Raw genomic sequence first — 16,191 nt, 5'->3', positions numbered from 1 at the left:
AGTCAACAACACCTCTGCCACGCTGACCCTCAACACGGGGCCCCCCATGGGTGCATGCTCAGCCCCCTCCTCTGCTCCCTGTGGTGCCAGGGAAACAGCCTCTCCCTCAGCGTCAGCCAAACCAAGGAGCTGATCGTGGACTACAGGAAACAGGGGGAGGAACCCTCCCCTATTGTCATTGACAGGGCTGCAGTGGAGAGGGGCAAAAGCTCCAAGTTCCTCAGCGTCCACATCACAGAGAACCTGACATGGTCCAATTACACTACCACCGTAGGTGCCTGAAGAAATTCGGGATGGGATCTGGGATCCTAATGAAGTTCTACAGCTGCACATTCGACAGCCTGGTACTCCTGGTACGACAACTGCTTCGCCCTAAACCAGAAGGCCATATAGAGGGCCTAATACATCACTTGGGGCAACCTTCCTGCCTTTCAGGACATCTACATCAGGTGGTGCCTGAGGAAGGCCCAAAAGATCATCAAGGTCTCCATTCACCCGAGCTTCAGACTTTTCACTCTGTTACCATCCGGAAAGTGGTATTGGAATATCGTCTCCGAGACAGCTTCTACCACCAGGCCATCAGAATGCTGAAAAACTCAACCTAGCTGTCTCCCTGCACAGACCTGCACATTAGAGACTATTTGCACCGGAGAGACTGTATATGGACCATAGAAATTATTTGCACTGACTACCCACATATCCAACCCTTACACACAAACACATACACACAAACACACACACACACACACACACACCACACACACACACACACACACCACACACACACACACACACACACACACACACACACACACACACACACACACACACACACACACACACACACACCGTCAACGCTGCTGTTCTATTATATACTATTGATCTCACTACCCACTTAATATTAGTAAATACAGTGTAAATCCAGTCCATTATTCATGTACAAATACCTCTATTACATCTACAATTTTGGACTCTTCTCATTGTTATTATTGATCACTGGTTAATGTACTGCCTTGTTATTATTGATCACTGGTTAATGTACTGCGTTGTTATTATTGATCACTGGTTAATGTACTGCGTTGTTATTATTGATCACTGGTTAATGTACTGCATTGTTATTATTGATCACTGGTTAATGTACTGCATTGTTATTATTGATCACTGGTTAATGTACTGCGTTGTTATTATTGATCACTGGTTAATGTACTGCGTTGTTATTATTGATCACTGGTTAATGTACTGCGTTGTTATTATTGATCACTGGTTAATGTACTGCATTGTTATTATTGATCACTGGTTAATGTACTGCGTTGTTATTATTGATCACTGGTTAATGTACTGCGTTGTTATTATTGATCACTGGTTAATGGACTGCGTTGTTATTATTGATCACTGGTTAATGTACTGCATTGTTATTATTGATCACAGGTTAATGTACTGCATTGTTATTATTGATCACTGGTTAATGTACTGTATTGTTATTATTGATCACTGGTTAATGTACTGCATTGTTAAGGGAGCTAGGACATAAGCATTTCGCTGAATCTTTTATACCTGCTGTAAATTGTGTTTGGGACAAATACATTTGATTTGACAATGAGATGTATGCATATGTTGATATTGAGTCTAATTTAGTACCTACGGACCGTGAATCCAATGGCCTGCTCTGTGATTTTGTTGCGTTTGTACGCGTCGTCGTGTTGATTATTCTCTGACTAGTACATTAGAATAATGAGCGGGGAAAGAGCCTTTCTCTTCTAGTGTCTCTTTGTGCTGCCGTGGTAACAACCCTGTGAATAGTTATTTTGGATTACCTATCAAAGTCTTCTCTCCCCAAGCACCCAATAGATGGTACTTCCAGAAATGAGTCACTTGAAAATGATCATCGTCCAACACCGTATAAGGTAATGGATAACCATCACACTCCATTTCCCTGCCTCCTCACCCACACAAACGCAGCGCTCTTGAAATATGATGCATCTACTGTGCTTAGCGGGCACTTAATGTCTGAAAGTACCCTGTTTGCGTTGATTTACCGACCGCAGCGGTAAAAAAAGAGTGCGCCTCGCGACGTTTAGTGTCTCGCCGCTTGTTCACTCAATAATTATCTCATTTTATTTACGCAGACAGACAGCTTTAGATGAGGTGAGAGCCTTCCCCTCCATTATCTGTAGGTGGGCCTCTCTCGCTGCCTTTCTACTACACCCCCTCAAAGTCCACAGTCCCTTTATGACGTCCTCCACGTCGAGGACTTTTCCAAGTTTCGATTTCACGAGGAACACACAGTGCACATAGACATGTAGGCACGCACGTGCCCACACACACACACACACACACACACACACACACACACACACACACACACACACACACACACCACACACACACACTCCACCTGTGTTAAAAAATAAACGTTGAACTGAATGACACAATGACTCTCCTCTGCCGGTCGTCCAATCAATGTGGTTTCTAAAAGGATTAGGGCCTTCAGTCTGAAATCTATTTTAATTACTTAACAAGCAGGTAAACAAAGTCGCAGTGGCACCGCCGGTATAGATCCAGGCTGGGGTGTGTCAATACCACCTAGCCCTGTGTTAACCCCTGCAGGACCCCTAAATAAAGGAGATCTTGGGCCCCTCCCAAATGGTACCTTATTACCTATAAAGTGCACTAGGTTTGAACAGGGCCCATATAGCACTGGTGAAAAGTAGTGCACTGTATAGGGAATAGGGTGCCATTTGGAACAAAGTCCTGGCCTACGCCACCAGGAGGATCCCATCACCTCTAGCAGGTTTAGAATATATGTAGATGAGGTCCCTCAGCAGTGGCTTACTGTTTTAAATGAGCCCTGTTTTTTCTACCGTCCTGAGAATGTCAGCACATTCTGGGGACGTATTAGGACATGTCCATGCTTGTTAAGATGAATCTGCAGGATTGCAGTTTGTGTGTGTTCGTGTGTGTGGTATGTGTTGGAGACGAGGGAGGAGTAAGGGGGGGGTCATTATGTTGGCTAACAGCGGTGAAAGGCATTGTCGGTGTTAACACTGGGTTAAAATGATCTGGTGTCTTGTCTCAGTGGGCTACAGGCCCAGTGTGTGTTTATGTATGTGTGTGTTGTGTCTTTGAGAGCGCCATCGTGGGTATAACCGGGTGATTAGGCACGGTGCGCCAGTCACAGGAAATGGACTGTCTGAATGACAGGCCCCGACTGCATTAAAGATGAATGGCGAGGCGCTAGGGCGTTAGCGTCCCCGTGTCGCCGCCGCGGCCCCGGCTTAGAGCTCACTCTGAATATCTCTCAATTTCCTCCCTGACTGACACGTGAAGCCATGCACAATTTCCTTGATCCGGAGCATTTGTTTAACTGCGCTCTCCGTTTAACCCAGAGCTCTGATAGTAGGTCTAGTAAAAGGCAATTTATCCAGTGTCACTTCATTATACAGCTCAGGGGAAAGTGTCACTATATTTGCCTAGATAGATTTGTTAGTGCTCAATGGAGTAATCAAAAGTGTCTGTATTGTCATGGGACATGGACTCTTCGCAACATTAGCTCACTTTTAAGGTCTGAAAACATCTGGCAAACTTTTACTGGAGAGTGAACTATCACTTTAACTATCCCTGAAAGCCGCCGGGTTATAGTTTCTAGAGCAAATCCATAACGTGAGGGAGAATTAGTAGGGATGAGGGATCACCAAATTACTAGGAATATTTAAAGGATATCTGTCGGATTTTCTAAAATGACCCGTCACTCAGAATTTCCTGAATTCCAGTTGGTGTTATACGTTTTTTAATATAAAATCTCATTTTCGATGATGACAGCTTATCTTTTGTGTCTGTGTTGGAAGTGGAAAGTCACTGCTCGCTGTCTGCGCTTTTAACTCGCTCTGTTTTTGTTGTTGTTTTCCCTCAGTCTAGTTGTTGTCATGGTAGGCCACCGAACAGCGGTTGGGCTTCAAAATGCGTGCTTCAAAGACGGCAACGCTTGGTTTTTGTTTATCTTTACAGTTTCAGAAGAAATGGGGGGGGGGGGGTTGGTCTTTGCTTGGTCTGTGGGGGTTCGTAACTAATTTGTCAGGCTTTGGGTTCAAGCTATTTTATTTTAATTTTGTTTTATATATATATATATATATATATTTCTGTTTTGGAAGGGATCTATGGAGTGACAGATAATATTTTTGGGATGAAATGATCTAATCCTCAGACATTGGAATTTAAACATTCACGTGAGGTGTTTCCGCTCCATCTTCTCAGACACAAAGTACCTCTTTAAATCCCGCATTTACATACCAACAGAAGAGAAACAAATACTTCAAATATAACTTCACTTGTTCTGTTGTCTTTGAGGTTGAACCCCAGACTCCCAAGTCCTTGCTTTCTCTTCTGTTTCAAGCTCTATAAACAGGCAGCTTGATTTTAAGTGGAGTTTTTTGCCTGACAATCTATTGTATACAGGTACCCACATTTCTGAACAGAACTATGAGTATTAGTGGGCCACCAGACAATAGTTACCTTCATTAGAAGTACACAAGCGTTTAGGAATCTGGATGACAACATTGATGCAATGTTATAGCTGGGTCGTACGCTAAGAGTCAAACTGTAACTTCTTAGCTTAGGGACCTGACATCAGTATTTGTAAGTGCAGCGGTTCAATCAATTAACCAAAACACTGAAGCAATTTTGATTGCAGTGTCTGACACTCATTCACGACTAATTACTTAATTAATTGCATTTTAGAGGGCTTAATCACATTATTTTACACGGCAGGTAGCGTGCCAATACGGCATCGCCACTGGCTTAGTAACAGTGTCAATGTGGCAGCCTCATTAACAAGGTGACACACACACACGCACGCACGCACGTACACACACACACACACAATATCTCGCTGAATTCGAGGTTAAATGATGCCCTCTGCTCTATTTCAGTAATTGCTGTGACCATTTCCTCATGAAATTTAATTGGTCTCTTATTCTCATTTGATGAAGTTAGATCACTTGTCAATCAGTTGCTGCCACAAATTCAGTCTTTCACCACATTTAATTTCAAAACCCGCTGCTGAACATGTTCTGAATATATTGCGGCGTAACTTGTTTGGCGTGCATAATGCAAGACGACTCGTCGGAAGAGAAGGGTCTTTGGATGTGTGTTTGTTCACGTCTGTCTCTGTAAACGCATGGATCTGAATTATGACAGGGCTGAAATAGGTAGTCCGCTCACACACTCTCTGTGCAGAATCAGACAGCAGACGGACTTCAAAGAGCTCATTAGTGCTTTCTGAATACCTGTTTACTCCACACTCACAGACACACACGCACACGTACACACCCCTTTCTAATATACAGTCGCGTTGATGCCAATGTCCAGAAGCAGAAATGAGTCTGATTTGATCTTCTATATGACGGACAGAAAAGACACAGACATGCCTTGATGCTCTCTGGACGTATCCAAATGTGGTTGGATGTTGTTGCAGATGAGTGCATTAATGCTCAGCCAGACTCACACACTCTCCCTCTCTCTTAGAGAGTGCACACACACGCTCACACACACACACACACACACACACACACACACACACACACACACACCACACACACACACACACACACACACACACACACACACACCACACACACACACACACACACCACACACACACACCACACACACACCACACACACACACACACACACAGTTCCTGATCAAAGTCTAGTTGCTCTTGACAGTTTTGCTACACGGTCATTCATGGTGATCCATATTCTTGCATTGGATGTTAATATTGAGAATGTTTTCAATTAGAGTGGCATAATAGTTTTTCTAAGATTATAGATTTGTGTATTCCATGTTTTAACCATCACATAGACTACAATGTATGATTCAAGTGCCAGTCTCAGGGCCTGTTCCATGTGTTTGTGGAAGTGCATGAGGTTCAAAGCCTTGAGTTCAAACTCATATGCCCTCATCTGAATAACGGGAGAGTAATCAGTGTTACCTGATTTAAATAGTGCAAGTTATCATTTGGCCCTCATTTGCATAGTGGAGGTAAACACTCTGGATGCGTCTCAAATGGCACCCTATTCCCTAATAATCTGCACCTCTGGACCAGGGCCTATAGGGCTATGGTCAAAAGTAGTGTACTATGTAGGGAATAGGATCCCATTGAGACGCATGCTGTGGCTTTACATTAACCCCCTGATTGGAGAGATGAAGGCACTGATGGAGCCTGACACGTCTCTTAGAAGTGTTGGCTTTATTGATGATGGAATTATAAAGATTCCATGTTTTCTAAATGGATTTAAATAAGATAGGGGTGATTGAGGTTTTCTATGTTAATATTACGGTGATAAAAGGGAGGTTAGGGGGTTGTTTTAAGTGGGCTGGAATTTGGAAGATTTGGAAGATGTGTTTTCTTTTTTTTACTGCGTAGAAGGTCGTGTGGGTGTGTATTTATTTCTGTGTGTGTGTGTGTGTGTGTGTGTGTGTGTGTGTGTGTGTGTGTGTGTGTGGTGTGTGTGTGTGTGTGTGTGTGTGTGTGTGTGTGTGTGTGTGTGTGGATGTGTGTGCTTGTATCTGTTGGCACTGCATACCCTCTCTCCCACCCTCTATTTCCCCTATAGCTTCTCTCTCTCCCTTTGTCCCTCTCCCCCTCTGTCATCCCCCCTCTCTTTCCCTCCTTCCCTCCTGTGTGTTTCTCTCCATTGACATGCTGGCAGCTGAACCGTGGTCCCCAGAGCAAGGCCCAGTACACAGTACTAGGAGTCAGACTGTGAATTCTCCAACACAGGCAGGGAGGAGGGAGGGAGGCATCTCTAGTTAATAATAACACTGTGAGGAGAGAGGCTAGCTAGCACTCCAAGGAGAGAGACCATGCTGCTGTGAAGAGAGAGAGAGAGAGAGAGAGAGAGAGAGAGAGAGAGAGAGAGAGAGAGAGAGAGAGAGAGAGAGCGAGAGAGAGAGAGAGAGAGAGAGAGAGAGAGAGAGATGTTGTTTGGGTAGACCAGGGTATTGTGAGAGCGATACAAGAAGATATACTGTTGTGTTGAAATATTGAAGAGATACTATCTTTTAAAGAGAGTATAGAATGGTCTTTTTCCCTCCCAAACTGTTACTACCATAACCTCGGAACTACGTAATACTCTGCTATCGATCTACAAGTGAAATGATCATTCTTCCAATAAATTACATTTACCCCAAAAATTGAAATGCCATCAAAGTATTTTAGAACTTTGGACAAATATTGCAGCTATCGTATAATGGGGAAGTTGGGAGGTTTTAGAACCTCACAATTAGTATAAAGTATGTGAGAAATACTGCAATAACCACCCACATAGCTATCGGGTGTAATGTCTTGCTGGGTACAAGATATAACGTTCTCCATTAGCTAACCATGACAAATATTATTACGATCCAGAAAATCACAGAGTTTAGAACAATATTTTCTGCTGATGCTTTTAAAATTTTTTTTAAATGCATTATGTTTTTAGAATTCTCAAATGAGCTGCATTGGCAAATGAATACCTTTTTGTTTTTAACTCCCATCCTTACCTAAACTTCAACTTTTTTACATGTTGGCAATTAGTTCACTTCTGGGTCGAACCTCTAAGCCCAAAATAAACGTTGAGTAAACATTGTAGTTGTATATCCAAACCCATTTTACTGTGCAGAAGTATACTTGTTTTACAAAACAAGAAAAATAATACAGATGCTATATGATTAGTTATCAATAACAACAATTATTCCCATCATGCAGCAGTTATTTTTAAGAAACCACTGTCAATGAACCGTCATGTAACACACCGCACTGTTCCATTATATTAGCTGATTGCTGTTTGTTGATCAATTTGATCCAGGTTGAAGTATTTTCAAGCCCTTTCTCTCCGTCGAGTTTCATAGAGTCTTTACGTAAAGGAGCGTGACATGCGTGCCAGCCCTGGCAAGACTCCCCTCGGCTAAAACCTTGTAAATGAACACAATTAGCAAATCGTCATCCTGCTAATTAGCTGCTGGTGTCTGGCGAGACGTCTGGGAGAGAGAATCAGAGAGGAGCCTGGGGGATTCCCCCGCTCCATTACCAAACAAACACCATGCTACGCTGACACGCCGAACCTACTGGAGATGTGTGTCAGTGAATGTGTGTGTGTGTGTGTGTGTGTGTGTGTGTGTTCACGCCAGTTACACTTAAAAAACCCAAAAGGAACGTCCGTGGTACGGTGATTGTAAGGCATACAGTGCTTAAAGGGCCTCCGACAGTGGATTCATAAGACATGCTACTGAGACTGAAGAAAGGATGGTTATAAACGATCCTCATAATCCGCTGTGTGTTAAATCAAATCAAACAGAGTCCGATCTGAGAGGAGGCTCCTACGACGATGTGGGTCTGGCCTTTGATAGCACCATGCTTTGATAGTGAGATGACTGTGTGTGTGTGTGTGTGTGTGTCTGTGTGTGTGTTAGTGTTTGCAGATAGTCTTCGGGGATTATATAAAATAGTGGCTCTTGAGCCTCAGAGGCAACAAATGAGCTAGGTGACTGAAGTGTGTGTGAGATGGAGCGAACGAGCCAGGGGGGGGAGAGAAAAAGGGATGAGGACAAAGATGGGAGGGGGTAATGAGAGATGGTGGACAGGGAAAAGGTGCGAGAGAGAAAGGGAAAGAGAAAGGTAGGAGAAAATGGAGATGGAAAGGCAGAGAGACAGAGAGAGAGAGAGAGGTGACGGGGTGGAGGTGCAGTCCGGCACTGTGCGGTGTATGGCAGAGACCTCATACACAGGGTGTTGTAATTCATAGCCAGCTGTGGATCTGGTGTGTGTGTGTGTGTGTATTGATGAAAGCAGCAGAACACTGACGGCGGGGGGAGATTGCTTTGCTGCACTAGGCGAGGCGCACTCTGAAACCATCTCCGGCCGCCTGAGATGAGAGAGGGATTATGGAGTGACCTGCCATGTCTGTGTCATATTGTACTGTGCAGGGTGCATTATTTTGTCCTAACCTGGTAGCGACCAGCCCGGTCCCAAGGCAGAGAGGTGGTGTCCTTCATGTGATCTGTCAGTACTCGTGTCATATTTACCATCCGTGTTCCTAGAAACAAAAGAATGTGAGACGCCGAAAGAATCAGACGACTTAAATGTCAAAAATGTTCGTTAGTTAGTCATTTTCATGAATGTAATATTTTACGTTTATTTAAAGATGCACTTTGCAGAAATCGCTCTGCCATTTCCTGGCTGCAGAAATCTGAATATTTCGCCTAATTTCAGTTTATGTGACAAAACAAGCAAGTATATTATAGAGAATCATTGTACCATCTAAACCGCTGTGTAATATATTTTCCATAACCAAAATATTGTATTTTTAGCTGTTTGAAGCTGGTGAACAAAACCGAAAGTAAAAGTCGCAAAAACTAAGCTTAAGAACAGAAAGTATGAAAATAGCGCACATAGAACAGATCTACCACTTTTTAGACTTGCTTTCAATGAGAATGGCAGATTTATAAAATACATTTCTATGTAAATTTGGTCAGGTTGCCCAAAATGTTACATATTGCCGCTTTAAGCCATTGACTAAATGAAACTGATGGACGTCAAAAATAAAATATACAATTATTATTCACAGTAATTATTATTCAATATACAGTAGCACGTAATGTAACATTTCATTAAACTAGAACACATTTTGCTCAGTAGTACATTAGTCATCATAGATGTTAATTATTGATCATGATGTGTGAATCATGTCATAAATGACCCAGTGTATAACCTCATAAATGACCCACCCACTGTATAACCTCCGAGCTCAGATTCATATACATATTCATGAGTTGTATTCTCGATTTTATATTGAAGAAAGGGCAGCAGTGAATCTCCATGATTAAGCAAAATACAGTGCGTACTATCATAAGCATGACAGTGTTTGATCACTCCCAATAAACTGTCATCACATCACAGCCATTAAAATCAATCTGTTGACAGCATAACGAAGACCAATTGACAGAGAGCCTAAGTCAAGAGATGCTGAATTTTGAGTGGCTGTACCTTGTCTTATAAATAAGACCAACCTAACTGTCCTGTCTGTCTCTATGCTCTTGCCGTTGCAGGCCTAAAGATGCAGTGGACCCCAGAGCACGCGCAGTGGGCGGAGCAGCACTTTGACATCACCTCCACCACACGCTCGCCGGCCCACAAGGCCGAGGCTTACCGGGGTCACCTGCAGCGCGGCGGAAGCACATACCAGTACGCCTGGGCCAACGACGACATCTCTGCGCTCACCGCCTCCAACCTGCTCAAGAAGTACGCTGAGAAGTATTCTGGCATCCTGGAGATGCCCAGTGAGAGGGCCCTGCTGAACTCCTATGCCGAGGCCGGGATGAACGGCAGGAAGGGGGAGGGCGAGGCCTGGCAGGAGGGGGTCTACTGCGTCCCCGAGGGGATGTCCATGAGGAAAGGAGGGGTGGCGGCGGAGGTGGCTGGTATGTGCAGCTCTCCGTCCCCGGGCCTGGCCTCCAGCGGCCTGACAGAGCCTGGTTACTCCAGCAGCAGCTGTGGTAGTCACACCGCCACGGCCCTCCACTCCTCTGCAGGATCCTCTCAGGAATACGGCCACAGCTACAGTGGCTCCTACCTGGGCTACAGCTCCCAGGTCACCACCTCCCCGCTGCACAGCTCCGGTCTCTTGCAGCCCCCTCCTCCGCCCCCACACCCCTCCCTGGTCCCAACCTACAATGGGGGATCCTCCAACCTCTCGGGCTACAATTACCCCCATGCCGGGTACCCCTCCCAGAGCGCTGTGGGGCCCGGCTACAGCCCCGGGGGAGCCCCCCCTCCATCCTCCTACCTACCGTCAGGGATCGCCGCTCCCACCCCCCTGCCCCCCTCCTCCACGCTCCCCGGGTACCCCTACCAGTCGCACAACCTCGGCCCCATCGCGCCCACGCCTCTGAATGGCAGCTCGTCCAACTCTCTGAAGAGAAAAGCCTTCTACATGACAGGGCAAGGAGAGATGGACTCCACTTATGGAAATTTTGTCTATGGCCAGGCGCGCAGCTCCGCAGAGAGCCCCATGTACAGGGTACCGGACAGCAGCATCTCAAATGCGGGCGGAGGGAACAGTTTTGACAGGAACGCTGACAAGTCATCTTTGCCGTTTAATCCCCACAAGCAGCCCATGGCCTCTGAGCAGTCTGCAGGCGGAGCACTCACCCCTCCATCCTATGCCTCCACCCTGGGTGGCTCGCGCTCGGCCGACTCCCTGGGCAGCTTCACCTCTCCCTCCCTAAGCGACCAAGGGGACGAGCACCGCGTGCACCTCTCCCACCTCTCCCTGACAGGGGCGACCTCATCCTCCCGGCCCGCTGAGGAGCAGCTGAAGAGCAGCGACCCCCACCTCCTGGACATGGTGACCTCTGAGATCCTACAGCAGGGACCCCCGGTGGACTGGAGTGACATTGCAGGCCTGGAGCTGGCCAAGGCCACTCTGAAGGAGGAGGTTCTCTGGCCCATGCTACGTCCGGACATGTTCAGCGGCCTAGGTTCAGCCCCGAGGTGCATTCTACTGTTTGGCCCCAGAGGGACGGGCCGAACGTTGCTGGGCCGCTGCATGGCCAGCCAGCTGGGGGCGCCCTTCCTGCAGCTCAGAGGCTCCACCTTGGCCACCAAGTGGCTGGCAGAGGGTGACAAGATCCTGCGGGCCTCCTTCCTGGTGGCGCGCTGCCGCCAGCCCTCAGTGCTGTTCATCAGCGACGTGGACATGCTGCTGTCGGCCCAGCTCAACAACGAGAGCCCAGTTCACCGGCTCAAGGCCGAGCTCCTGGCCCAGCTTGATGCGCTGCTCCTTGGACCGGCCGATGACTCCAACAACCACGTCCTGGTGGTCTGCTCCACCAGCAAGCCTCAGGACATGGACGAGGGGCTGCGACGGTACTTTGGCCGGCGGGTCCTGGTGCCGCTGCCGGACAGTTCGTCCCGCCATCGCATGCTGAGCCAGCTGCTGTCCCAGTCCCAGCGCAAGTACTGTCTCAGTGAGGAGGAGCTGGTGCTGCTGGTCCAGCGCACCGAGGGCTTCTCTGGCCTGGACGTGGCAAGGCTGTGCCAGGAGGCCCTGGTGGGCATGCTGCACACCTCCTCCCAAGGCCTGGACCTCTCGGTGAGCATCATGCCCACAGGCCAGATGCGACCCCTCACCTACCAGGACTTTGACAGTGTTTTTTGCAAATTTCAGCCCAGTATATCGCAGAAAGAGATCGACACGTACACCAAGTGGAACAAAATGTTTGGGTGCGGTCAGTGAACCTCGGGGGGGGAAAGTCCTCAAGAAAGAGGCGTTGGGAATTCTTTGACCTGGCTGTGGTGCTAACCAGAGAGGAAGGCACACAAGAGGGGCGACGTAACCCCCCCACACGTGAGGCCTGACACCAGAGGTGGAGAAACATCAAGAGACTTGGTTGGAGTGATACCTGATGGTTTTGCAGGTAACGAGCAGAGATTTCATTAGGATGCTTGACACTGCTAAAGCCAGGCATTGTTTACACATTTTGAAGGGGTCAACTTGAGACAGAGGAGGACCCTGTGTGTATATATACCTTTGTTGTTGTCCCCTAAAATGTAGTTGGCTAACCAAGTGCCTGTAGTGGTGCTTTCTTAATTCTAATTTCTTTTTTTATGTATAATGATTTTGTTTGCCTCACAATCTACATTAATGGCATGTGCTGATATTAAGAGCTTTAAACTTCAACAGCGAGATTAAAATTAGAGTGGCGGTTGCCAATGGAGATGGTCGATCTTTTTCTCCTGCCATTTCACCAAGTATCAACAGTATTCCTCAGGGGGTGACAGTAATCTGGACCCCCGATCCATACACTTCATCTCTTTTGATCCTCTGTCTGCAAAAAAACTCAGGAAAGTGTTTGTGAATTGTACAGTACCTCAACGACATCACCACACATAAGCACTACGATCCTCTGAGAGTATTAAGACCAAGATTTTAGTAATTTATATAATATCTAGAGAAACAGTGTTAGGTTAACTCAAACCTTCTAGGTGAGACGGTCGAGGAGATGAAAATGAATGTAACCAGATTTAGTTCTGGAACGACGGGACAAATAAGTCAATATGGAGGTGCTTAAGTGAAGAATTTGGTGATGAGTTCAGTTTCCATTTTAAGGTTTTTCGAAAATGCGATGCCCTAGTGTGTTTTTCTGATCCTGCCTTGTGTATTGATTGAATCAAGAGCGTTGTTCACCTGGAGTTTTAATGGGGCACTGATGACCATGTACAGTGGGTTATATTGTTGTCAACAACCCACAACTCTTTAGATGGAACGGTGGACTTCGGTTGCTATTGCGTTACCACAGGAAGCCATAGAACTACTGTACTTGACGATGAAGCAGAAACCAAATGAAAGAAAGCGAACGGTGCCGTGACACAGTTGTGTGATTCCGTATTTCCCAGAATAAATGCAACATCAGGATCACACATCCTTTCTGTTCCACCTCAGTTGGTTTTAACTCACCTAGGAGGCAGCAGAGCAGTCGGGGACAGCCTCAGATCCAAAATGGCTAGTTGCTAATGACTGCTCTATGTCAGCCAGTTGAGTCAGTTTGAATGAGAAAAGGCTGCCATCTTTATTCATCACCGATGTCAGAGGTTCAGCACCAGGGGCTCAATTCCAAACCGGTTTTCAGTTCCTTACTAGAGGTCCTCATTGGCTTATCCATGTACAGATCTGACATGATTGGATTGTTCACAGCAGTATGGCTGTAGAGCCACCTAGACCTCTGGAATGCTCTGGGGATTTTCGGTCATATTGCAAACACCTATCCAGTTGTGTCATATCTGCAAGGAGACTCAACAAGGGCTTGCGGGTAGGAGCTAGAAATTGTTTAAGATATTTGGCCAATCGCATCCTCATTGTATAGTATGTGCACACATTACCCCAGGAACATGGTCAGGGTGAATATACTACTAATTTGACACTCGTCCTGGCTCTTAAAGGCCCAGTACAGTCAAAAAGATTTTTCTGTTTTATATTTCCACACTATGAGGTTGGAATAATACTGGGAAATTGTGAAAATTATGATAATGTAATTTTAGTGTAAGAGCTGTTTGAAAAGACTGCCTGAAATTTCTGCCTGTTTTGGTGGGATGGAGTTTTGGCCATTCATGGTGATATCACCATGCGGTAAATTAGTTATTAGACCAATAAGAAAGAGAGTTCCAAACCTCTCTGCCAATAACAGCACATGTTCTGTTTTCCCCTCCACACTCAGACCACTCCCAGATGTCCTAGCAAAATTCTTGCTTGAGAAATTGCCCTTTGCTGAGAGCTATATTTGTTTGGTTTTTTACCATTTTAATTGAAAGCAATCACAGTAAGGTACTTCAATGTTACCCAGAAATGATTTGATATTGAGATAAAAAAAAAAACAGCTGCATTGGACCTTTAAGAAACGTTCAGTCAACCTACTGTGGTCAGTTCCAAAAGACCCACAGAACAGTGATTCATAGCTCATTGTGTTGCATTTCAATGTATTTTGTTGCTCTTCTTTTGTTCTCTGTAAGTGACTGTTGCTAAGCACTACACTGGTGATGTTGAAGTACCGCAGGTGTATTATTATTGTACAACAGCTGCACTATAGCATTCCTTTGTGTGTATTTTTGTCTCGTCTTTAATAATCACGGGTTTGCAATCCCCGAGCACTGAGATTGCCAGTACCATTTTGCTGTCGTTTTGGTTTGTTTTTGTTTGTTTTGTCAACTTGTGACTAGTGTAACGTTTATCTCTTCCTTTGATTGGTATTATTTCCAATTCTAGTTTGCATACCTTTTCCATTTTAGCACTCAATGGAATTTAGATGTAACTTGCTGTGACTGCACACTCGCTAGTCGACCATGATGGCTCGGATATTTAAGATCGAACACTTCTCCAATTTCTCTCTCTTGGGTAGATAAAAGGGTAGATCCACGGAAGTAACATGACCATAATATAACCACTTACATGGCCTTTGAAACTTTGACTCAAATTATACTTCACTCATATAAAATATTGGTAGGTGGGTGAAATGTACAATGTTTTATTGATAAACTACACACAAACAAACCTTAAAACACAAAGCATCCATGTTGAGCTCTCCGCTTTACCTCTGGAGTTACTTAAGAATTAGCTGAATGCACTTTCACAAAACTTTAATTTATCGGAATGTTCAAATGTTTCACAAACTTGATACAGTGTCACCAGACTAATACACACAGCCAGAGTGTGCTGTATGTGAAAAAGCTCATCGCTAGAAGGCTTGTTCTGGAAATAGAAAATGGAGTCTCCCTACCTTCTCCTTGACCCGCAGCCCAGGCGTGTGAATCTCACTTCTCCATTCACTCTCACTGAGGAGAGGAAAGGACACGCTGAGGTGTGTGTGTTTGTATGTGTGTGTGTGTGTGTGTGTGTGTGTGTGGTGTGTGTGGTGCGTGTGTGTGTGTGACAGCGCGGCAACAGCACATGGAAACTGCAGTGCAGTCTGTCAACAGACTGACCACAACGCGGTCTATCCCATAATTCAGTCTGCCCTCTCTAAACTGATGTACATGAGAGCACAAAAACCCCATTCCTTCACATATACAGTACTTTCGACACAACCAAATCAATTGAATTGTACTTTTCAACCAATCTTATTTTCTTTGTTTTGTTGCTATGTATTTGGCTTCATTTTTTTCTTTGTACCAGAACTGGCAAACAATGTTATTGGTGGTTTCCGTGTTTGTTTATTTTTCCCTTTCTATTCAATCATTTTATTATAGTGTTCTTTAAAACATTTCTACCTCATGGCTACATATTATACATGTAGTATTTCATTTATGTCTTTTGAATGTCTTACATTTGTTGAAAAATCGAACAAAAGAAAAACAAAAAGGAAATGGGTGGGAGCAGGAAATCACAGGTCCTTGAGCTTGAGTCTACCTCAGAGGCACTGAGCAGAGGAAATGGTGGTATAGTCTAACGTGTGTGTCTGACAAAACTGGATGCACACTCACTCAAGGCACCGAGCGACATATAGACACACAACACCCGCAAGGAAACATTTTTGGTGGACGGGAGGAAACTGTTGGACTTTGCAGATCAACCAATGTGTTGCTTTAATCTTTGGTGAACTGTAGTTGTGTGATTGTGTATATTACGTGGGCACACATGAATATGATTTGGTTTGTGTGGG

The 16,191-nt window shown here is 45.3% G+C and overlaps 1 protein-coding gene across 2 annotated transcripts in view; it reads left to right on the top strand.

Annotated features, from left to right (window-relative positions):
• LOC123723987 (fidgetin) overlaps window positions 1–15,429 on the top strand; it is a 35,706-nt gene extending 20,277 nt beyond the window's left edge. For both annotated transcript variants that reach the window (XM_045698903.2, XM_045698904.2), the window contains one exon: window positions 10,087–15,429. In XM_045698903.2, coding sequence (XP_045554859.1) covers window positions 10,087–12,275 — 2,189 coding nt within the window. In that variant the 3' untranslated portion in view covers window positions 12,276–15,429. The remainder of the gene's footprint in view (window positions 1–10,086) is intronic.
• The last annotated feature ends 762 nt before the right edge of the window (window positions 15,430–16,191 follow it).

Source organism: Salmo salar, chromosome 17 (assembly GCF_965601325.2).
Source record: "Salmo salar chromosome 17, fSalSal1, whole genome shotgun sequence".
NCBI lineage: Eukaryota > Metazoa > Chordata > Actinopteri > Salmoniformes > Salmonidae > Salmo > Salmo salar.
The sequence above is the reverse complement of the archived record's forward strand: the minus strand, read 5'-3'. Positions and strand labels throughout refer to the sequence as shown.